Genomic DNA, 25,500 nt, shown 5'->3' with positions numbered 1-25,500 from the left:
GATAAAATGTCTATTGACTATAAAGAAAATATCAAAAATATACAAAAGAAAATAGCAAGCATCTTTTTTAATTTGAAAAATAAGAAGTCTTAAAAGTGGGAAAATTTTAGTGTAAAATTTATCAAGATATACACATTGCAAATTAGAATACTTTTCTATACTCAAATTAGTTGTGTGAATGTTTATTCCATATTCAAAAGAACTAATTCAAATGAACAAATTCCATTGATGAAAGAACCTTTTTAAATTGACAAATTTTTAGTAAGATGGCAAATGTAATAGCTAAGCCAACCTCTCAAACTTCTATTCCAAATTACTTACTTTAAAGACATAATCAAGTTATGCAACTTGGGGAATATATATGTGAATTGGGCTGATTTTAGTATTTAATGTTTTTTAATCATAAAGAAAACAATACTTTAGTTCTCTTGCAACAGTAAGGTGTGTTTTTAAAAAGTATCCTCAAGATTCTTTTCAAATTCCAAAAATTTATTCCACTGTATCATACAGCCTTCTCCATATCTATCTAGTAACTTTCATAATAAATTTGTGTTAATCCTAAATTAACATGTATATTCCTAAACTATGTTCTTTCTCAAATTAGGCTTGTCCAATAACAGACATTCTAAACTTATATATCCTGAGCCCCTATGCATGGGGAAGTTTATTGCAAAAAGTCTGAATTTATTTGAGCATTAAGCATCATAGTTTGTAAGTTGAATCAATATTATGGCCTTACATGTATGTAAGCAATTATATTTTCAAATTAAGTAGATTTTTTATGGTTAATAAAATATAAATTTATTTGTAAGCTTTACTGAATTCATTTTATCTTTTAATAATTTTGTATTTTCTCTATCAGTAGATACAACTAAAAAATCTATAATGTAGGAGTTCATAGGAAAAAGTATTTGTGTCAAAAAAAATCTCTTACATTCAGTTAGAGTAGAACTTACATTCAGTTCTACATTCAGTAGAACAGAGTAGGAACCTCTGTTCTAACATATTTATGTGTGTATGCATGTTTGGCAACTAACTATTCATTCAGTCATTTTCTTACTTTTTCCATGACTAGGTAGGCAAAGATATATGAGTAAAGAAAATGGTGAGTAAGAACATGGTGAATAACATATAGATTTGATTATTGGCTCATAGAGTATACTATATAAAATTACTCTATCTCAGAAGATTATTACAATACTGTTCATAAAGCCATTTCTCATCTGGCTGAGAAGGAATTTAGGAAACTATTAGCTTTTCCATTCTGTCTACTTTTACCAAACTACCCCTGAGAATGAAACTTTTTCTTTTAGACTAAAGTCAATGTAAGCTCTAAATTGATTTCCTAGTGAAGCTGAGTAAGGAAAGCACCTGTTGACATGTCGTATTGCCCTATTTAATTTTGCTTGCACAGGAACACCTTGGAACCCATAGTTGTAATTAAAAAGGTTAGGTGATATTGGTCAATAGACTTAAAACTGTAATTTATAGTGATAGAGTTATTTTTATTTTTTTAATTGAATCAATAATAATCTTGATCCTTGAGGAAAATTATCATACTTTTTACTAAATAAATAGTACCATTGTTAAATAAAATAGTACCATTTACTAAAGAAAAGTACCATTTCTTCTATTCAAGATGCTTCATTTTTCACAGGCTACTGTGGATGTTACAGTCAAAAGTCAGACTTCAAATTCTTTCTGACATAACATGGATGGTCTTAGGCAAAATTAATTTCTCCAAGACTTGATCCTCCAATGAATATACTAGCATGAGGTTCTCATGAGTGTTAATAGGACTAACATATATATATATATACATATACATATATATATGTATGTGTGTGTGTATATATATATATATATATATATATACACATACTATATATATACTATATATACTATATATACTATATATATACATACATATATGTATGTATATATATATATACATATATATGTATACTATATATATATGTGTATATATATATACATATATATATATATATATATATATAGTGTCTATGTGGTAGTATGTAAATATGTAAAAAAAAAAAGTGCTGTTTTTCCACAGCACTTGTTGAACAATTTTTTAAGGGACATCTTTTTTTAAACAGTATTATGTGTGAAGCAGAGTATTTAAGCTTAAGGTCATCATTCCTATTCATTTAAAATATTTACTAATTTTAGGTGTGCCTGAGTAGTTCAGTTAGTTAAGTGTCCAACTCTTGCTTTTGGCTCAGGTCGTACATGATCTCACTGTTTATGAATTTGAGCCCTGTGTTGAGCTCTGCACTGACAGTGTGGAGCCTGCTTAGGTCTCTCTCTCTCTCTCTCTCTCTCTCCCTCTCTCCTTCTGCCCCTCCTCCTCATTCTCTCTCTCTCTCCCTCTCTCCTCTTTCTCTCTGTCTCAAAAAAAATATTTATTTTAAATGAAATGTCTTTTCAGCTCTCTTGCAGAGGTATAGCTGAATGTTCAACTTGAAATAGGGATAATATTATTGATTTGTTAGGTGCACATGCCCTTATAGTCTTCCATCTCATAGTGTTGGAGAAAGAAAAGTAAGTTCCTAAGACATGAAGTTGTTCAGTTTTTAAGTCATTTCCATAGAATTGTCACCATGATGATTAGTCATTAAATATTTGTGCAAGAAAGGAGGAAAATAATAGAAGACCTTCTTAGTGCACCTTATTAATAGGCTTAGTGGTATTCAGTTTGGGGAATAGTTCAGCAGAGAAGTAGAGAAACCATTCTGCTGAAATCATTTTATGCTACTCATGTGCATAAAATGTATCAGGTTTTATTTCAGGTAATATGTGCAGGGACAAAGGTGTATTATGCCCCATTTTGCTCAGAATAAAGAGCCACTTATGTAAAAATTAGCTCATTGTCTCAAAGGAAAGGCCTAGTTTGATTAATCACTGAAATAGTTTACCCATGAATTATTCTCTAATTCAATAACTATAAAATCAAGTTCTGTGTCTAGAGCAAACTTTCCATTCTGTATTCTAAAGTTGAATCACATACGATGTTAACCATTTAAGAACACTTTCTTTTAAAATTTGACTTTTTTCAGGAACGTGCTTAAAATTATTTTGTCATGGGGAGCCTGGGTGGCTCAGTCAGTTGAGCGTCTGACCTTGACTCAGGTCATGATCTCACAGCTTGTGAGTTCGAGCCCTGCGTCGGGCTCTTTGCTGACAGCTCAGAGACTGGAGCCTGCTTCGGATTCTGTGTCTCCCTCTCTCTCTGCCCCAACCCACTCACATTCTGTCTCTGTCTCTCTCAAAAATAAATAAACATTAAAAAAATATTTTGTCATATATGATATGTAACTCCTTACCCTCTTTATTTAAAATCCTTTTATGACCTTTGTACACTCTAATAGAATAGATTTTTTAAAAACAGTTGTATACTATGGTGATTTTTAGTAGAAAGTATTTCTTATTCAACATATAAATGATAAATTAGAATCTGTTACTTTTATCATGATAAAGATTTTTTTGTTTGTTTGTTTCAGGATTTCAGGAAGGTTCTGCAGAGAAATGTTGTGGCTTACATTAGTCTCCATAGTCCCATAAGGGGTAACTCAAGTCTATATTCTGTAGCTTCACCATCTCTTCAGCAACTGGTGGTAGAGGTAAGATGAACTAGTTTTTAATAAAACGATCATACAAAATTGCCTATTCTCCATAATTTGGCATATCTTGATGTTTTCACTTTTTTAATATGCATAAAACCATCTATGTTTTTATTATTTATTTATTCATTTACTTATTTACTTATTTATTTTGAGCGCGCGCGAGAGAGACAGACAGAGAGAGAGAGAGAATACTAAGCAGGCTCCACATAGTCAGCACCAAGCCCTACATTGGGCTTGATCTCATGACCCGTGAGATCATGACCTGAGCTGAAATCGGGAGTCGGACACTTAACCAACTGAGCCATCCAGGAGCCGCCAAACCATCTATTTTAAGGAACTATCTATTACTAATTTTTTATCAATATTCCTTTAACCAATTTCTTATGTTCTGCAATTCTGCATCCTGCATTTGCTATGGTGATAGTTGTAGATAAAATTTTATAGTTATAGAGAACATATATAAAAATATAAATTTATTTCTTAAAAATTGAAATTCAGATTTCAAGTTCCCAATTCTATTGATCTTGACATTTTGTGGTAAATTTGGTTACTTTTAGATTTCTCCCCCCTCATTCATGTTTTGAGCAAATTTGGGACCTGCCCTATGTTTTCAACAATATTGTACTCTGCCTAAAAGCAGGATCTATGTCTAGTTCCTAGAATATAGTGATAACTAATTAAAGATATTTAGAAAATATTATTTGAAAAATACTATGGGAAAGGACAGCATTCATTTTCCTAAAATGTAACTTGAAAAATAATCATGTAGTTTGTGATAATGTCTCACTAGAGATATTTATTTATTTATTTTAAATTTTGTTACTTCTGGTCTGTTTCAAATAATTTTCCAGAACATCTTTCCTGTTTGTTAGTTGAGTTCATGCTTTTATTTTTCAATCTTTTTATGACTTATACTACAGATAAAATGATACATGTTATTCTTCAGAATGAAAGTAATCATGCCACCACTGGAGGGTGGTTTCCTCCCACCCCAAAAGGTTATTGGTGTGTATTCGAAATGACCTTTTCAATGCTCGCGGTTTCCAGTGAGTGTCATAGAAACTGAACTAGAAAAAAAGAGAGATAATGAACAGTGCTTTATATTAGCCATAATGCCTGATTGAAATGTAATGCAAACTAACATTTTATGACTTTCATAAAGTATTTTCTAGTTTAATAGTTTTCATTGACATTTCCATATGTAGTATAATAAAGAGGACATTATGAAAGATGAAATGGATAAATCTGTACATTTGAGATCAGCCAAACCTCAGTGTGCATGCCCTAAATTATATCCAGTTCTGTAAGTGAATTCCTCATGCACTTTGTACTGCTTTGCATTCTGACTCTCCTACCTGCCTGAAAAAACTCAAAAGAAAATCAGCAGATGTCTCTCTTGGAAAGTTAAGATATTTCTGTACAAGTGAGATATCAAGGAGGATAGCATTAGCTCAAGTATCTCGCAACTGGGGCAGGTTAGTTTAAAATTTGTCTTTTCCTTCTCATGTGTTACAATATTTATATTTTGAGAACCTTGGAAGATATGTAATCATTGAAATTCATAAGCAAATATAAATTAAAAACTGTTAAGTGCTATAAAATCTAGAGAAATATTTATCTATAGAAATTTCTGAGAATAAAATGCTATTTAAAATGTTTTTGCACCATCTTATAACAGAGAACTGTAAAATATTAGCATTTAAACCCAATTATCTAAAAGTACAGTAATGAATAGTGACATGGAAGATGTACCTTTTTATCTGTTTGGGGGAAGACAGTTTTTGTTCTATAGTTTAAAATATTTCTATACTAATCCAAGAATTAGTATATAAATTCTAATTTATTCAAAGAAAAATTCCTTTCAGTTGAAAGAGAGTATATGTATGTTCTATAGGACAATTTAGAAAGGTAGGATTATCAGAGATTCAAAAAAACAAAAGCATATGCAATTTTAAAAAATGGGAATTACTTAACTATCTATATTGAGTTTTATTAACACAAAGCAAATATACAGAGTAATTTAAGATATATTTTACATACAATAATTCAATGCCAGTATTTTTCATTAAAATGTGTCAACACACTTAAAAATATAAAGGGGAAGAGAACTGAAGGAAACAAAACCTCACAGTAATTTGTATAATTTAAAATAACGTAACACCAGTGGCATTTTAAAAAGAAAGATTTAAAACATTTCTTTCAAAAGAAAGGAACTGATTAACCGATTATAACATCAGAACATAAGTAACTTTACACAGAAAGACAAAGATATTTTATTAATCTTCAGGACCTCTGTATTTCATCATTTTACTTAGATTCTGTTACCATATGCAAACACATGTTTCATATAAGGTAGTATAGACCAAACAACCAAGCAGAAACAAATTAAAAATGATTTTTCTACAAAGAACAATATTTTTTTTTATAAAGCATGCTGACTAAATTGTGAATGACATAAGATTATACAGAATTTTAGGTACTCTTGTATAGCAATGTGCAGAATCAAAAAAACAAAACTTTCTAAGTCCATGTGACAGAAATAAGTATATCAGATGTAGTCTTTAAAGTTTAATATACAGTACTACATTTATTTTAAAGACTCTACAATTATAGGATAGTTTTTTTTTACATTTATTTATTTTTGAAAGACAGAACTAGTGGGGGAGGGGCAGAGAGAGAGAGAGAGAGAGAGAGAGAGATAGAATCCAAAGCAGGCTCCAGGCTCTGAGTTGTCAGCACAGAACCTGATGCTGGGCTCGAACTCACAAACCATGAGATCATGACCTGAGCCAAAGTCGGATGCTCAACGAGCTGAACCACCCAGGTGCCCGTATATTATAGGATATTTTAATGGACTATCAGCTTGGTAAGAAAAAATAAAAGTGAAGTAGTTACCCTAAATCAAATAGCTGTTCAAATTTCACTAATAATGTGTTATCCCGATCAAGGAAGATGACAGTTTCATTGTCCTTGGCCCATTAGATATTGATATGCTATTATTTTTGTTTAAGTTAGATTTACTGGATGAATCGAAATAATAATTTACATATAGTAACTAATGTTCTCCCTTCTTAAGTATCAGGTTGATGAATTTTGACAAGTGTGTACAAGCAGGTAAACACCATGACAATCAAGATACACAGTATTTCCATCTCAAAAATTTCCCATCGTAGCCCTTTGTATTCAGTCTCCTCTCTTCTTCCCTAGTTCCTGGCAAAGACTGATCTGATTTTTGCCCAAATGTTTTTTTTTTTTCTTTCAGAATAGCATAAATAATGGAATCTTTCAGTATATAGTCCTTTCTGTGTGACTTCTTTTACTTAGCATAATGATTTTTTATTTTTTTTAATGTTTAATTTTGAGAAAGAGAAAGAGCATGAGCAGTGGAGAGGCACAGAGAGAGAGACAGAGACAGAGACAGAGACAGAGAATCCAAAGCAGGCTCCTGTCAGTGCAAAGCCCCATGTGGGGCTTGAACCCATGAACTGTGAGATCATGTTAAAGTATGCCCATGTTGTTACATGAGTCAGTACTTTTACAACATCTCTGACAAGGAAAACAAGTCAATCATGTCTGGGATGAACGCAACGTACATTTGTAGCTCTTCCTCCACTTTGGTATTCTAGCTCTGATTTTGAGGACTGACGTTAAGAAAAGAAGCCATTTCTCTGAAGTTAGTCTACTAAATTTGAACTAAATCATACTGAGTGGAGAGGATGCAATTTTTTGAGGATTCAGGTAGGTTTGGTGAATCTGAATCTACTACCAGTGACTACAGCTTTTTCTTAGAACTCATGAAAGGTTGACGTTAAAAAAAATTACCTAAAGAATAATGAAAAGCTGATGGTTACCAAAGCTAAATAATAGGAACATGAGATTTCATTGTACTGCCCTCTCTTCTTTTGTATTTATTTGGAAATTTTCATGATCACTTGAAAAAAAACTCAAAAAAAACAGTTTTTCTAAATTGTAACACTGATAACTAATAAATTAGTTTGTCTTCTGAAAGGAGTAATAATCTACCAGTGAGCTACCCACTGAACAGTAAGTAAGAGGCAAAAACTAAGGCTTTATGTGGTTGGTTTTTTCCTGTTACTTTTGTTACCATTTTGAGCCAGCATTTCTGCTTTCTTTGTGCTACCAATATTTTCCCAAAAAATAATAATTAGTTCACTTAAAGCAGCTTGTAACTTTTGAAATTAAAAAATCTCCATTTGAAAAACTAAAAATTAAATATAAATATTTTTAAATCCCTATTTCAGAAGTGGCTATATATTTTCAAATTACAATTACCTCGCTGTATCCTTTGCAAAAATATTAACTTCATAGTAATATTTTACTTATTTACATTTTAGTATACAAAAATACAGGGAAATAACTTTTTTTAATATGAAATTTATTGTTGAATTGGTTTCCATACAACACCCAGTGCTCATCCTAACAGGTGCCCTCCTCAATACCCATCACACACCCTCCACTCCCTCCCATCCCCCCATCAACCCTCAGTTTGTTCTCAGTTTTTAAGAGTCTCTTCTGGTTTGGGTCCCTCCCTCTCTAACTTTTTTTTTTCCTTCCCCTCCCCCATGGTCTTCTGTTAAGTTTCTCAGGATCCACATAAGAGGGAAAACATATGGCATTTGTCTTTCTCTGTATGACTTATTTTACATAGCATAACATTCCAGTTCCATCCACATTGCTACAAAAGGCCATATTTCATTCCTTCTCATTGCCACGTAGTATTCCATTGTGTATATAAACCACAATTTCTTTATCCATTCATCAGTTGATGGACATTTAGTCTTTTTCCATAATTTGGCTATTGTTAAAAGTGCTGCTATGAAACTTTTTTTAAACTTATAGTGGTACTGTGCATTATAGACACATTATAGACACATCATATCAAAAAAGTAAGTTAATTACATAAAACAACAAATTTTTGACAAAATCCATTAAAACATTTTATTTATTTTTTAATGTTTATTTGAGAGAGAGAGAGAGAGAGAGAAAGCTGGGGAGGGCCAGAGAGAGAGGGGGACAGAGATTTCAAAGTCAGGCACTTAACCAACTGAGCCATGCAGGCACCCCTCCAGTAAAACATTTTAAATGAACTAAGTCTTTTGTTGTGAATTCTTCTTCCAGTCTGTGGCTTGACATTTCACTCTCTTCCTGTAGCAACATACCTTAATTATTAATCTTATACAAATCTTCTAAACAGCATTTGTTTTTCCAGAATCTGATATAAAGCATGGCGAACTTAATTTGGCATTGATGTTTAAAGAGCATTATAAACCTTTATTATCTACTCTCTCATTCACAAGCATTTGAGTGAGATAGATGATAGACAGATAGATAGATAGATAGATAGATAGATAGATAAATAGATAGTAGATAGAGATACTTTTCATTCTACTGTGGATTATATAATATTCTATAGAGATGAATAGAGTCCCGATGCCTCCTAAATGAGTAGGGAATAAAAAGGGAATAAAAGATCTTTTAAGATCCATTTTTTAAGAAAAATCTTCTTTGAAAATAATTTCCATTGACTCCTTAAATGTTCAATAAAGGATATATAGGTCAATGTCCTCTTAGTTAATGAAACACAACTGTCTTCATGCAAATTTAGTTGTGAAATTAAAGATAAAATAAGATTACTCCCCAAATAAAAATTTTAAATATTAGGATATGATACTAACATATATCTTTCTCTGTTCCTCTGTCTCTCTGTCTCTCTCTGTCTCTCTCTCTGTCTCTCTCTCTATCTCTCTCTCTCTCTATATATATATATATATTGCTGTTTCACCTTTATTTTTTGAAATAATTTTTCATAGTTCACAGAAGGTATTGATTTTGCCTTTAGAAAAATAGAATTTGATCATCCATATATTAGTCAGTGCTCTATAAATCTCAAGTAAATAGTGAAGAACTTTCTAAGAGGTTATTTTGGGGAAGCCTCAAGCATTTGTACATATGAAAGTAGTCAATCTCGCTATATTCTTCTTAAATGTCACTTTTGAAACACCTGTGAGACACTGGTAAACCTGATCAACACCAAACTATTGCATCAATGTTGTAAAACTGTCCACATGATGCACAATGTTGTTGTTATGTTTTTAGGCCATGAAAAAAGTAGCAAAGCTGTTTTTCAGTTTTATAGTGTTTTTTTTTTAATTTTCATGTTTTATTTTTTAATACCAAGAACTGCCCACTAGAAAATATAGTACATATATCTCAATTCAACTGCATACATTAGAGCATTGAGCCCAGAACCAGACTACACTATTACTTCATTATGAATAGCACAGTCTGTTTCAGAGCTCTAAAATATGATAAATATTTTTATAAAGAACCCAACTGTATATGACGTTGTTGTAGGTATTGTAGGGAACAAAATTGCAGATGAAATGTCCCTGTTACTCTGGAGCTTATGACTTTACCACAAACCTAAGACATGCATAAGTAGCTAAAATATAGGGGTGAGTGTGATAGGACTATACTGGAATTCACAGGAAAGACGCAAATGAAATCAGTTTAATTCAGAATCATGCATCATATAACAGTGGCAAAAAGATTGAATATACTCAGAATCTTGAGGAAATTTAGCGGTCTGTCTTGTCAAGGCCCAATATTTTGATCATGTAAACGAACTGCTCTTTTACTGAACCACCCAATGCTTCTTTTCAAATCACACAACTGATGTCCATTTCCATTTCCTTGCTCAAATCAAGTGTAACTTTGTTATGCTTCTGATTTTTTTCTCGTGTGGAGGGGTACTGGACTGCTACAGCTGTGTCTGCTGTGGTACTTGTACAGCTGCTACTAAGTGCCACAGGGCTGGTTTCCATTCTGCCTGATCATGTCACTGTTCTCTAAGGGGTCGAAGCAAGACCTAGGAGATATTTTAGTCCTAGATGGTAAAATGCTTGAGTTTCCAGAAGTCTGATTTTCAAAAAAACAGTTATTAAATTAATTTTTTTTTCTCTCGGGAGCACCTGGGTGGCTCAGTCTGTTAGGCGTCTGCCTCTTGATTTCAGCTTAGGTCACAATCTCTATGGTTTGTGAATTTGAGCCCCCCATTGGGCTCTGTGTTGACAGCACAGAGCCTACTTGGGATTGTTTCTCTCTCTGAGCCTTCCCACTTGCAGTCTATCTCTCTCTCTCAAAATAAATTTAAAAAAAAAACTTAAATTTTGTTCTCTTGATTTTATTTTTACACACTGTGGAGTTAAAATAACTAGTCCTAGTATGCTATGGCTGCCCTAACAGAATACCACAGTGTGGGTTCCTGAAAGAACAGAAATGTGTTTTCTTAGAGTCCGCAGGCTAGAAGTCCAGGTAAGATTCAGGCAGGGCAAATTTCTCCTGAGGCCTCTCTCCTTGTCTTGCAAAAACCAGCTTCTCACTGTGTCTTCACATGTTCTTCCCTGTGTATGTTCATCCCTGGGGTCTCTTCTACTTCTTATAAGGACATCAGTCCTACTGGATTAGGGCTCCCTCCTTATGCTCTCATTTAACTTTAATGACCTTGAAGGCCCTACCTCCAAGTATGGTCACATTGTTGGCTAGCTTTCAACCCCTGAATTTTGGGAAGAGACAATTGAGTCCATAATACTGACCAAAATGCAAAGTGGTAGAGTACAGAAGGTATAGTGGTCGAGTTAAAATAGCTGTCTTTTCTTTTTCCCTTTCTGTCTTGTTAATCATTTTAATACAGAGTACTGAAACAAAGCTTAATTTCTATTCTACTTGCCCATAAAATATAAAAGTAAAACTGACTGTGAAACGTTCTCTACTGGCTTGTCTTTCATGATACATGACATAGTTTTTATTTGTCTATTTGTTTTTATCTTTGTTAGTTTTTATCTTTTGTTTAGTCTTTAAGGAGAGAAATTCTCTGTGATTTCTTGCTCACTATAAATTACAACTCTTTTCAGTGGATTCTACTTAATTCTACTTAATTTATCCTCCTTTTTGCTGCTTCTACTACCAGTAGCCAACTGAAGTGACCATAAAGACTAATAAACTGATTTAAAATCCTATCTTACACTAATTTACCACTTCAATAAAGTCTCACATTTACAATTGTGATTCTATTGGCAGGTTAATCTATCTCCTAGTTTTACAATACTTTTATTTGTGTTAAAACCAAGCAATCCCTCCAGTTTATTACTGTTTTACAAGGTTTTCTGTTCAGTATATGCTAGCAATTTGTAAATCCCTTTTTATTTAAATCTAGACACCAAGGGAAGTCTTAGTCAGATACTGGCTAAAACCTTGAATTTCAGAAGGCAACTGATTTAAATATTTGGATGACATAGCCAAAGAACAGGGCAAACAATTAGAGATATTAACATATTAATAAATTGTGAACTCATCCATATAATCAAAATGAATGTCACATTCTTAAAATGGCTTTAGCTGAGTTAGTTTTAGTCTGTGACTTTTTAAAAATATTTATTTATTTATTTTGACTAAGAGAGAGAATGCAAGCCAGGGAGGGACAAAAAGAGAAAGAGAGAAAACCTCAAGCAGATGAGGCTCAAACCCACAAACCTTAAGCTCATGACCTGGGAGTAAATCAAGAGCCATATGCTTACATGACTGAGCCACATAGGCATCCCTAATGTGTGATTTTTTTTTAATGTTTATTTATTTATTTTTGAGGGAGAGAAAGAGAGAGAGCATGAGGAGGGAAGGGGCTGTCGTGCAACTCAGTGTGATGCAAGAGGAAAGGGTTACTGAGTCCAAATGGCTTGGAACAATGAGAGCCCCAAAGGGACTGCACCAAGAAAAATTTTTAAGCAGAAGATTGAGTGAAGCCCTGACTTGGGTAGTTCTCTTATATTTATTGGGGAGTGAACAATAGTATGTGAAAATGAAAACAGAAAAATAAGATAATATCATGTGAGACATACCATGACCCTAACTACATGACTGCCTATGCATATACATCATCTTGGAAGGAAAAAACTTCAGCTATTTTTAGCATATGTTGTTTCCAGCATGTCTTGTTTTTCCCTTGGCTGAGCAGCTACTGGGTTCAGAATGTGCTGCCTTCAGCATGCACTGCTCTTGTCTTACTTTATCTCTTCTGTCCTCTGTATTCCCACAAGGGACAGAGAGGGAGCGAGAGAGAGAGAGAATCCCAGGCTCTTTGCTGTCAGTGCAGAGCCTGATGCAGGACTCGAACTCACAAACCCTGGGATCTTGACCTGAGCTGAAATCAAGAGTTGGATGCTTAACTGACAGAGTTGCCCAGGCACCCCAGTCTGACGTTTTGATTAGTATATTAGACACCAGACCTCTATAGGACTCAAAAGAATAACCATTTACTCAGGAGAAGTATTAGTGAATCACCACTTTTGGCAGGTTAGATAAAACTGTTTCACCTATATGTATGTACCAGGAACATACAGCATCACCTATACAGCATCATTAATGAAGTATACTACACTTTACCATTTTAAAAAATGAAACTTATTCTGGTGAACTAGTTGTCCTTTATCTCCACTTGATCTTTAATCTCTTTTGGTTAGAAACCTAACTTAACTGATGTCATCAATTAGGTATCTATATAGCCGTTACAATAGTAATGTTTTGCCCTTATGATATATGACATTTTATTTAAAATTTTTATGAGTAATTAAATTAAACAGAAATGGTTTCATGCTTAAAAAATTTTTTTCAAATATATCTACTGGGATGATTTTAGTTTCTATTGGCATATGCTTACCAAAAGTAAGTTGTATAAATTATGATTCCTTTGCTTTTGTTTGTTATTTCTGGTTTTTTTTTTTTTAAGTTTATTTATTTATTTTGAAAGAGAGCATGTAAGCAGGGGAGGGACAGAGAGAGAGAATCCGAAGCAAGCTCTTCACTGTTTAGCATGGAGCCTGATGCTGGCCTTGAACTCAGGAACCATGAGATCATGGCCTAAGCAAAAATTAAGAATTGGATGCTTAACTGACTGAGCCACACAGCCACCTCTGTTATTTCTATTTTAAAGGGGCATGTTAACCAAGCAATTTTGTATTTGTGTTGATATTTTGTATTTGAATGGCCCACTTGGTTTTTTAACAAAATAATTTTTTCCTATATACCAACAATGAATTACCTGATGGAGAAATTTAAAATGCAATGCCATTTACAATAGCAATGAACACAATAAAATACTTAGGGATAAATTTAATCAAAGGAGTGAAAAACATGTACACTGAAAACTGTAAGAAATTGATGAAAAAGAAGAAGACACAAATAAATGGAAAAAAGTTCATGTTCTTAAGTTAGAAGGATTGCTATTATTAAAATGGCCATGCTAACAAAGTGGTCTACAGGTTCAATGCAGTCTAGATCAAAATTCCAATGATGGCACACCTGGGTGGCTCAGTAAGTTAAATGTCTGACTCATGATTTCAGCTCAGGTCATAATCTCATGGGTGGTGGGATCAAGCTCCACGTCAGGCTCTGTGCTAACAGCTCAGAGCCTGCTTGGGATTCTCTCTCCCTCTCTTTCTACTCCTCTCTCTCTCTGCCTCTATCACTCTCTCTCTCAAATAAATAAATAAACATTAACAAAAATTCTGATGGCATTTTTCATAGAAATAGAAAAAAGTTATCCTAAAATTTGTGTGGATCCTCAAAAGACCTCAAAGAGCCAAAGTCATCCTGAGAAAGAAGAACAAGTCTGGAAGTATTGCACTACCTGATTTCAAAGCTGTATTACAAACCTATACTAATCAAAATAGAATGGTACTGGCATAAAAACAAGCACAAAGGCCAATGGAACAGAATAGAGTATACACATAAACCCACGCATATATGGTCAACTAATTTTTGACAGAGTACAAGGAACATACAATGGGGAAAGGACATTCTCTTTAATAAATGCTGTTGGGAAAATTGGATACCCAAATGCAAAATAATGAAACTGGACTAATGTGTGGCATGGCGACTATAGTGAATAATACAACATTATATACTTAAAAAATTTTTTAGAGTAGATTTTAAGTGTTCTAAACACGCACACACACACATACAATTACCTATGTTCACTCTGTGAGGTGATGGATATGTTAATTATCTTGACCTGGATAATAATTTTACAACATATATGTATATGAAATCATTTTGTACATTTTAAATATATACAACTTAAATGATTTCAAAGAAAAAAATCTAAACTGAAAAATCTAAATAGGCTTTTGGTAAAAATAGCAAAGGAAATAAATGGTTTGGCTAAAAAAAAAGTTACCTGAAACAGAAGGAAATTGATATAGTAATAATAACTGAATGCTTGAACAAATAAACGTGATAATGAATCTTTCTTTAAACTCATACTGCCCAATGTGTGCTGTGAAAGGTATACTAAGTAGAACCTTCAGTACGTATCTTATGCGTGACAGTGATCCAGAGGTAAATAGAACATGCAGTCTTTCCCAGACTTGTTTTGCTCTAGAACCTTTTTCCTACAGGCATCATGTGAAAATGGTCGGGGAAATGTTGCTTTAAACAAACCCCATAGGCACCTAAAAATTGAATTTTTTACAGAAACTTAAATAAGTATTTACTCCCTTTACTTTGAAAATGGATTTGTTCACAGGGCAAGATCTACAATTCACATATACTTTTTCAGAAACACACCTCAATATACAATGCTGATAAGACTTGAAGGCACTGATTATTCCTTCCCTTTGATCTGGAATTTCACCTGCAAATTTATAGCCTTAAGCATCTTATAATTTGACACTAATCTCTCCACAGTTACTACTGTTAACTATATTTTCTAGTAGGAAAATTATAATTTTAAGACCAGGGTGATAAAATAAATTGAACAGCAGAAGAAATTAAGCTATTTTAACCCTGATATAACAATAGTCCTGAGGGCCATGATAACAATTTTCTGTATGTCTCCAAGGAGTAGAGAAATAATTTCAATTCAGCCTACGGAAGAATTCTCAAAAAGGATGAATTATCTAAAGGTGCTCAAACATTGTACAGGTGTCATGAAGAAGGCTTGAACATTTTTATGGGTGGCTGCTCCAGCCAGTCTTTATTTATGTAAGAATTCACTTGTGAATTCATCCTTTATTTGTGTTTATTTGTTTAGTCGCATAATGTATGTGACAGCCTGCACTTAGTTTCTGGGTTGTTAACTTTCATGTTTATTGCTTATTTATCCATATTGAGCCTTTACAAATTCTGGCTCTAAATCTATAAACTATATATATTAATAGTTGATGAATATAAGAGACCATGACAATTTTAAGTCCAGTTTTGATATTTACAACTCTTTTTTAAATCACTGTAACTGCATAAACATGGAAAGTAGACACATTCATCTGTGATAACCATTTCACCCTGAGTAGCCCCAAATCATTTATGTGTGACAGTCAGTTGCTGATACAGAAAGAGTTAAAGGTGGCAGTAGCCCAGATGGAAAACTGAAATAGACATGAACCTAGAGAAGATTATAAAGAAAAGCTAGTTTAGAATCACAGCATCAAAACTAGTACCCTTTTCTACAGTACACTTTTCCAGGTAAGGTAATTCAGAATTGTTTAGGTTGAAAATTTCAGAAATTGAATAAAGGATACTAATTTATAAATTATGTGTTACATGAAACTTAGTCATCTTTGAAATAAAATGACATAATTTCTAGCTGTATATGGCGCATCATCCAAAATGTTAAGCAAGTTTCACTAATATTCAGTAGGTAATTATAAGTTAAGAATATAATAAGATATTGCAAGATCTCAAAATGAGGTGACAGGCTCAAGATCTTTGGTGAAGATCAACAAAGGTGATTGGCATTTTCACTTTATCCTAGAAATAGGAACTTGATAAAGAACTACATACATTACAAAGGATTTCCTGAAAACTAAGCTATCTCCTTTTATTAGTTTATTGTGCTCTTTGTAGAAAAATTATTAACATTACATGAGCAAAAATAAAAACAATAATCTATAATTTTGCTCAGAGAAAACCACAGAGAATATTTTCCTTTGTGTAATGCGTGTAGATACATCGTTACCAAAAGAAAACTGTATCTGCAATTTTTCCACTCAATGTATTATAAATAGTTTATATTTTAAAATATATATATATTATAATATCTTTGGTACATAAGTGAATCAAGTGAAAGCAAGTATAGGGGGATTTATTGTCATATAACTTTTCCGTAGGTTTGGAATTTTTTTCAAAATAATAAATTCAATTAATGAATGTATTTTATTTCATAGCTATATTACCATTTGTTAACCAACTCCTTTTTTAAGAACATTTATATACTGGGCAAAGGTGTTTGTTTGTTTGTTTGTTTTTAAAATATTTTTTTATGTTTATTCATTTTTGAAAGACAGAGAGACAGAGCACAAGCAGGGGTGGGGTAGAGAGAGAGAGGGGGACACAGAATCTGAAGCAGGCTCCAGGCTCTGAGCTGTCAGCACAGAGCCTGACACAGGGCTCGAACTCACTAATAATGAGATCATGACCTGAGTTGAAGTCCAATGCTTAATGGAATGAGCCACCCAGGTGCCCTGGAGTGCCTCTTCTTATGTGCACTTTTTCACAACGTTGTTTTAACTTTGTTTTTCTTATTATTTGCAAATATTCAAGCATAATAGTATATATGTTGCTATTTAATTTATATTTGTTTATGATTGGTTGTATGGGGAGAGGACTGTGTTGTTGGAAGATTGGGAGAACAATAGTGCACATCATAGAGCAATTCCTAGGACAGTGACAGATGTAACTATCCAATGTCCCATTTTCTGATTGAATGGGGTCGTAGATTTGATGCATTATCCTTTCTTCAGATCTTTACTCAAAATCACCTGAGTGAGAAATTCCTGGCTCCAATATTTGAAATATGAAACACCATCCTGACATTTTATATCTCCTTTAGAGCTTTACTTTTTTTCTCTTCAGCACTTATCATGAACACTTTATATATATCTTAATTTTGTTTATTATCACTTTTCCCAGTAGACTATAAACTCCTTGAGAGGAGAGAACTTGGATGGTTTTGTTCATTGCTATATTTCTGTAGTACCTGGTGCATAAAGACCAATAATATTTCATGAATAAGTAAATAAGTGGATATTTGTTTTCTTACACATTCTATTTTTATTAAATAAAGCTTGCATATGGGATTTCTGCTTCCAATTGGGATATAAAAAGTTGCAGGGGACTGTTGATTCTACCCTAACAATGAGAACAAGTGAGAAAGATTACAAAAATCACAGTTTTTACAAATCTTAGATAAAACTCTTTTAGAGATCTGAGGCTGGAAATAAACCCAATAAACTGAAATCCAGAAACTGGCAGGTCCTTTGTAGGAGAAAAGGGCTGCTTCAGCCATGGCAGAATGACAAATGAGAAGGGATCTAGGAAAGACATGGGTGAGGAAAAGTCAGCAGAACCAGTAAACTTTTGACAACCCCTGTGAGATGACATGATGATTTAGAATTCTGGTAGCCTCCACTGTCTCCCTTAGACCTGCACTGAGCACATAAGGTAGGAACCAAAGGCTGGAGGCAGGGAAGAACAGCTGTGAGAAATACCTTCAGAACATACCAGATATTTGCCAGTCAAGACGAGCTGCTGAAACCTGGGTTAGGTTTGCTGAGAGAAATCCCTCTGAGGTGTTCCAGATCTTCACTGAGTACAAAGAAGAAGCTGCCAGTGGCTGGAGGCAAGGAAGGATATATGAGAAAAATTACTCTGAGGCACTCAGAATTTTACTGAGTACAAAACAGATTGTTGGAGGTGAGGAGGCAAGATAGGTAAACTGAGAGAAATCCATCCCAGGTACTCCAAACATCAACATGTGAAAGGCAGTAGCTGTTGAAGTTTAGACCAGGGCAGTCAGGCAAAAAGAAATCTCAGAAGCTTTGAAAACCAGTCATAGGACTGGGAGTGAAGATTATTCCAAGCAGGCAAAACAAAACAAAACAACAGAAAACTGGCATTTAGGCTGTAAAACAGAGAGATATCACTCATGGTTTGGACCACTGGCATCTGAACATAAAGATATCACTGGAGTCACATCAGGAATCAGACCTCAGCATGGAGTTCACAATAAATCACACTGTTAGCATAAACTACTGGATAGTTTATGACCTAGGACCTCAAGCATACAAAAGACTCAGGCAGAATATTCCAAGGGCTCAGAGCTCATCTCTCAGGAGTGAAATGTTCTGGGTTTGAGCAATCTAGGCCTGCTGAGTTAACCCTTAACTCCATCCTACACAGAAATGTTAAAACGATTCTTCATAGTGAAAGGAAATAATTTGCAGGGAGAAATTGAGCACCCAAAAGGTAAATATAATCAGTATTTCATGGGAAAATGTAACATATATTTTTTTTAACTCTTTAGATATATCTACTAGAATGGCTAAAGTTAAAAAGACTGTCAACACCATATAGTGACAAATTTTTTGAGTAACTTGAATTCTCATACTTCATCGGTGATAATGTAAAATGGTACCACCACTTGAAATAATGATTTGGCAATTTCTTACAGAGATAAACATATATCAACCATATTACCCAGTAATCGCAAGTCCAAGTATTTATCCAAGAGGGGTACAGATGCGACTATACAAAGATGTGCACAAGAATGTTTGTGAGAGCTGTATACATAATAGTCCAAACTGGAAACAATCTAAATGTCTATCAGTAGAAGAACAGGTAAACAAATTGTAGTTTACTCACACAATGGAATGTACCTAGAAATAAAAAGGAGCAATTTGTTGACACACGTAACATGAAAAGTTATGATTTGCCATAGAAACCAGACACAAGAGTACATATTGTATGTTTCCATTCACTCAAAGTCCTAGAACCAATCTATGGTGAACAAAATCAGAATAGTATTTACCTTGAAGATCTGAGTGTCATTGTACATAAACTTTAATATGTATGTATTCAGGGTAAATCCTAAAAAAAATCATCCACAAAAGGTCCCACCTCTTGCTTAGTGACGTGAAATTTCTAATACTGCTGAGGCTAAGCATAAAATACTGTTGGAAAAGAAAAGGTTACCCACTTCTTAGTAAGAAACAATTAGGGAAACTAAAATATACTTATCTAAGAGATACGTATTAGCCAACATCTAGAAAATCTCAGCATGAATGTTAAAATAATCATTAGATTCTAAGTCTGTTAAAATTACAGTAATTTTATATTCAGTGAATTCTTCAGTTTGCACAGGAGGCTCCTTAAATCTGAAGTTTTCAAGAGGCTGCTGTTCAGTATTAAATTTCCAATCATCAAATGTATCTCAGAAGATAAAATCATGAAAATTGTTAGCTTCAAATATGTATCCATAGACTGAAGACACAGTTTATTTAGCCAAAAGCTTTTTAAGTAACTCAGAAAATCTGTGCAGTTGGCAAAGAAGGCCATGGCCTACAGTATCGTCTTTTAATCTCTCAGTATCTCGAGGAGCATTCAGTATAGAAATACATCTTTCAGCTCCCTTTGAGATAATCTTTCAGAGTGCTGTATCAACTGTCATGTGACATGTTTAGAAATTTCTCAAAAGATCTTTTCATCATGTTGAAAAAGATTCTTATGGACATACTGCTTCATTAAAAGTAGTTTATTTGTGTCAACATGTTCACTAACCTATTAGTTTTATTTGAAATTACTGATTTCTGGGGCACCTGGGTGGCTCAGTCAGTTGTATTTGACGCTTGATTTTGGCTCAGGTCATGATCTCACGGTTGGTGAGTTCAAGGCCCGTGTCAGCTCTGCAACTTACAGAGCAAAGCCTGCTTGGGATTCTTTCCCTCCCTCTCTTTCTGCCCCTCCCCTGTTCATTCTCTCTCTCTCTCTCTCTCTCTCAAAATAAATAAATAAACTTAAAAAAGAAGAAATTATTGACTTATTTTTATTTATTTTTATTATTATTATATTATTATTAATATTATTTTTTATTTTTTATTACTGACTCATCATTTACGGATGAGATTCTGAGGTTTGTCTTAAGGAATTTTATGAGGTAAACATAAGAAGAGATTTAATATAACGTTTGAGATTGCCACTTGGTAATTTACTACTTGGTAATTTACTACTAGAAAATCTTCCAGCTTTTTCTAATTTCCTTAAGCATTTTATTAGGTGAAGGGAATTGAATTATATGTAAGCTTCTTCTCTGCTCATTCCAATAACAACTTTTGAACATGGACACACAATTTGTTTGAGTCTACTGCATTCAGGCATTGTTCCTTAAAATAAACATACCTGCACAAGAAATAAGAATTTTATAAACACACAAAATAAGTACTTGGGAAATAAGCTTTGCAAAGAAATGGTGCTAGCTGAGCAAAATACATATGGATCAAGTTGTTGCAGTATGTATGTATTCTTAACCACACTATATCCTAATAATTGCTTCTTATCCTATTGAAGATATGTACGGAAAATATTTGGAGAAATGCTGAAAAAAGATAGTCATTCTTCAGATAGCATTCACATAGCAACTCATGTGCCAGGCATGAATCAAATTTTATTGAAGTTTACATTTGACTTTTTGGCCTTTTTCTTTCACTGTCCTCTTATTTTCCTCTAGTCCCTATAAACCTCATCTTTCTAGGCTTCTTTATTAATCCTTTTCTCATCCTTCTATTTCTTTATCTTCCTTTCAAGGAAGTTTAACGATGAAGGGCCTAATGTGTCCCCTAACCTATCATTTAAATTTTTTCCTCACTTTTATTTCTTATTTTATGACTGCGTTTGACCTCAATTCAGTCCTCTCTTCTTTTTAAAATCACCTCAAAGGAATGCATTTGTTCTTTCTAGACTAAGTCGCTGATGATCCTCACTTCAAACATAAGGGTCCTATATTAAGATCAATGGGCTACCAGTCTTGGGAGTGTGCATTTGGGTGTTTGGAAGTCACAGCATTGACTACTGAAAGCAGTGCAGACTTCTTTTGCTGAGAAGAATAGAAAGGAAAATTAGTATCATGGATGTGTCAGGTCCTGTACTGAGTACATGCTTATATAGTATTAATTATTTCATTGTGTCCTCTAAATAATTCTACAAGCTTGAAATTTCAGTTAGAGGAGGTACAATTTATTTAGTTTTGCAGCAAAGAATTGCTGGTAATGAAATTAGACTGGCAGACATGTAAATTACAGCCCGGCTTCTTTCACACTTTAGAGCAGCTTGTCCTGGAAAGAGAGCAAAACTATGGCCAACGGGGTCCTTTAGTCAAACAGATGTATTGAGGAGCAAGATAGTTTAGCAGAAGGACTATTTCCCAGCCAAGTGCTTTATTTGGCAAGGGTGAAATTAAAAGGAAAATACAATACAGAAAAATGTCCTTTAACTGTAAATAGTGCATACAAGTGCACAAAGAGTAAAATGTTTCCTATTATTTTAAAAGTTTATCTGTCAAGAAAACCCAGTTAGAAAACAAATTAATCATTGGTTTCATAAAATATACATATTTATGAAAACAGTTCAGTTTATTTGAATAGCATTATAATAGTCAATACTTTCAGATCACAAAAATGTCTCTTAAAAGACATAATTATTTGCAAAACCATACAAGTAGCATAAATCATGTTTACAAGGTATATTTTAATCATCTTATATAACTGCTGCCATCACAGTGAAATGCCACTGTACTGCTATTTTGTACTCTAATTTAAGGATCCTATATTCTCAATTACTGTTGCTATTTATTCTAAGAAAAATAAGAACATAAGTCAATTCACTTCTTTTAGTAAAGAAAGTAAATTATGTTTTGAGAATGTCAAAGTTATTCTTAAGATATTATAATACTGATATAGGTTATAACACATCCAATAAACACAAAAATATACAGTGACATAGATGATTTTCACAGGCTGTGTGTGTGTGTGTGTGTGTGTGTGTGTGTGTGTGTGTGTGTGTTTGGTGTTGGTTAGAAACAAAATTAATGAGGCCAAGGATTGATAAGAACTACAGTTAACAACTGAATTGTGAAAAGCAAATTACATTGTTTAAATTGCTAGCCTTAACCAGCAGCATAAATAATTTTTTCTTTGCTTTTTTGTCCTGTGGAGAGAGGAGGTAGAAAGGTTGGTTGTGTGACTCTTTTTAGATAACAGCTTCTGACTGTTACTCTTATCAGTGATGCTCTTTGCCTATGTAGACTAGTTCTAAGTTGAAATACAACTACCCATCGCCTTAATGATTCCTGGCTTTCTGTCTTAGCTAAGAATGGAGAGACAGAAGCAATGTAGAAATCATAATTTTGATGTCTAATATATATGTAGAAAGAATTGAAGTAGAAACTTCAAAACTGAAGTAGAAAAAAATGAAAATCTACTTCAAACTGAAGTAGAAAAAAATGCCCACACCATGGGTATGGTATAAGCACTAGGTATTATATGTAAGTGATGAATTCCTGAATTCTACTCCTAAAACCAATATTGCACTAAATTTAAATAAAAATTGGAAAGTAAGAAAAATAGTGAAAAAGTTCCATCAGTGGAGCTAGGGGCAAGACTTTTACAGAGAAGTGGAAGCAAAGCAGGGAAATTATTTGATTGGCTGTGGCTTAAGTGGTTGCCTCCTTTGAGAAAGCTAGTTGGCTGCTCATGATTAGTTGTCTTTACATTTTGATTTCTTAACCTTGAGGCATTACAGGCTTAGGTTTTAGATTGCTCTGTAGTACGAAGGCATTAAAACCATCTCTGTCTAATGGGCATTTATTTAACTAATTTAACATGTCAAAAGCACTTTTAAAAATTGCAAAGCATGCAAATGTGTTTTTGTATAACAAGACATCAAATCAGACTCTGGTAAAATCAAAGGGTAATGGCATATTAGCTTTACCCTGCACCTCAGAATAGGGTGCCGGAACTTTAGCCTTCCCAGATGTCTTTCTTCTTGGAGGGCAGAGGCTAAGAAGGTTCTCCGAGGCTCATGGAGCCTACATCCCCAGCATGCACCTCTTACTTTCTATTCCTCTTTATGCAGACTCACACATCAGTGACTTGGAGGACTTCTGCTACCCAAATGGCATTGCTCTTTATTCCTTCACCATTATTGGCTTCCTGAATGATAAATTTGGTGTGGCTTTCAAAGTTCATGCTATCCTTCTGATCTCTAGCTTCGGCAGCCTTGAGACTGAGTATGGAGTTATACCCCCAGCCTTTGAGGTTATCATTATCAGATAGTTTCTCAAGAGGCCTTATTTACTCTCTATGATTCCTTAGACTGAAAACTCCTAGATGTGGCAAAAGTTGCCTTGGGGGCTGGTTTAGAAATAATGTGTCATAGAACAAGCGTAGACACAGCGTGTCTGACCTGGGGCATCTAACTCTCTCCCAGTTGTTAAAGCCCCAAAACAGTGGAGTCATCCTGCATTCCTCTCCTTATCTCACACTCTCCATCTACTCCAGTAGGAAATCCTGTTGGTTTTCTACCATCAACATATAACCAGAATCCAGGCACATCTCACTGCATTCTCTGTCTCTATTTTTGTGCCACCTAAGATGATTTCTGTAGCCTCCTAATGCTCACCTTGCTTCCATCTCTAACTTCAACCCCCAATCGGTTCTCAAAATAGCAGCCACAGTTATTCATTAAAAACCTAACTTACTCCACACTGTGATCTGCTTCTCATTTCATTCTGGGTAAAAGCCAAAGTGCTGATAGTGGTCTAAAAAAAAGCCTTGTGAGATCTGATCTCTGACCTAACTAGTCCCATCTTTTACTACTCTCCCTTTGCTCACTGCTGCAGTCATGGTCTTTCACAGTGAGAATTACCCTGTCTACCTAATTCAAATTTTCCACCCCAACCCTTCCAGATCACTACTGAGTTCCTTGTCTTGTATTATCATGGCACTTACAGCATTCTACATAATGCACTTATTTATTGTGTGATTGATCAGTGTTTTCCCTGTAAAATGTAAGGCACATGAGGATATGGAAGAATGGTTGTGTTTTGCTTACTGATGTTTTCCTGGGATTGAAAACAGTGCCTGGTACATAGTAAGTCCTCAAATAGTCATTTTACAAATGAATGAAGTGTAATTTTCTTTTTTTCCCCTTGTTTTTGGCCCGTCTGAGGTACTATTTAGAGAATTAAAAGCTGATTTTGTCTTTTCCTCCAAGTTCCTCTGTCCCAGATTTGATCATTTGTCCTCAGTGTATCCATAGAGCCTTTATATCAAGAGAATTCCTGGCAGCTCCCTTCTCTGACATACATAATAGCCTATGAAGTCCATAAAGATTAAGCTCCTTTCTGGAATCTACACTGCGTCTCATTACTAATTTGCAGAATTAGTTACACAGCATCTTCTTAAATAAATTTTAATATTTCTATAAACCACCTAATCTATAGATACATTTAATTAAAAAGTTCACTTGGGAGTTGTATGTCTGTAGCAGAAAATGTGTCTAATCTAGATATGGTGAATAGTTTCTTGGACAAGTACAGAATGCCTGGCACTCCTAGAATTGTTAGAAATATATGTTTTGGCATTATTTCCTTTACCCTTTATCTAAATAGTCTATCAAATACCTCTGTAGTCTGAGAAGGATTGGCATCAACTTAAGTAAAAGTGTTAATAGGCCAAACCAAAGCAAACACTACTGAAATGGAAATGCCAAAAAGAAAAGTGACATGATAAAACTGACACTATTGAAATGGAAAGCGGTTAATGTTTAATAGCACGAGTCCCTGAGATATCCACTTGTCAGAAAAACATTGCTCTTCACTGAAATACTTCAACTTTTGTTTAATTCTACATCAAAGATGTTTCTTTGAACCTTTGGCATAATTAATGATTTCTTTTGTTACTCTTTCAAATGAAATTGAACAAAGATTGCAGGCAGACATACTATGAATTAG

The 25,500-nt window shown here is 33.9% G+C and overlaps 1 protein-coding gene across 16 annotated transcripts in view; it reads left to right on the top strand.

Annotated features, from left to right (window-relative positions):
* Positions 1-25,500, top strand: part of NAALADL2 (N-acetylated alpha-linked acidic dipeptidase like 2) — a 1,343,235-nt gene that overhangs the window by 1,024,998 nt on the left and 292,737 nt on the right. For all 16 annotated transcript variants that reach the window (XM_042954993.1, XM_042954989.1, XM_042954981.1 and 13 more), the window contains one exon: positions 3,522-3,641. In XM_042954993.1, the coding sequence (XP_042810927.1) occupies positions 3,522-3,641 (120 nt within the window). The remainder of the gene's footprint in view (positions 1-3,521; positions 3,642-25,500) is intronic.

Source organism: Panthera leo, chromosome C2, assembly GCF_018350215.1.
Source record: "Panthera leo isolate Ple1 chromosome C2, P.leo_Ple1_pat1.1, whole genome shotgun sequence".
NCBI lineage: Eukaryota > Metazoa > Chordata > Mammalia > Carnivora > Felidae > Panthera > Panthera leo.
This window is presented reverse-complemented; position numbering and strand designations above follow the sequence as displayed.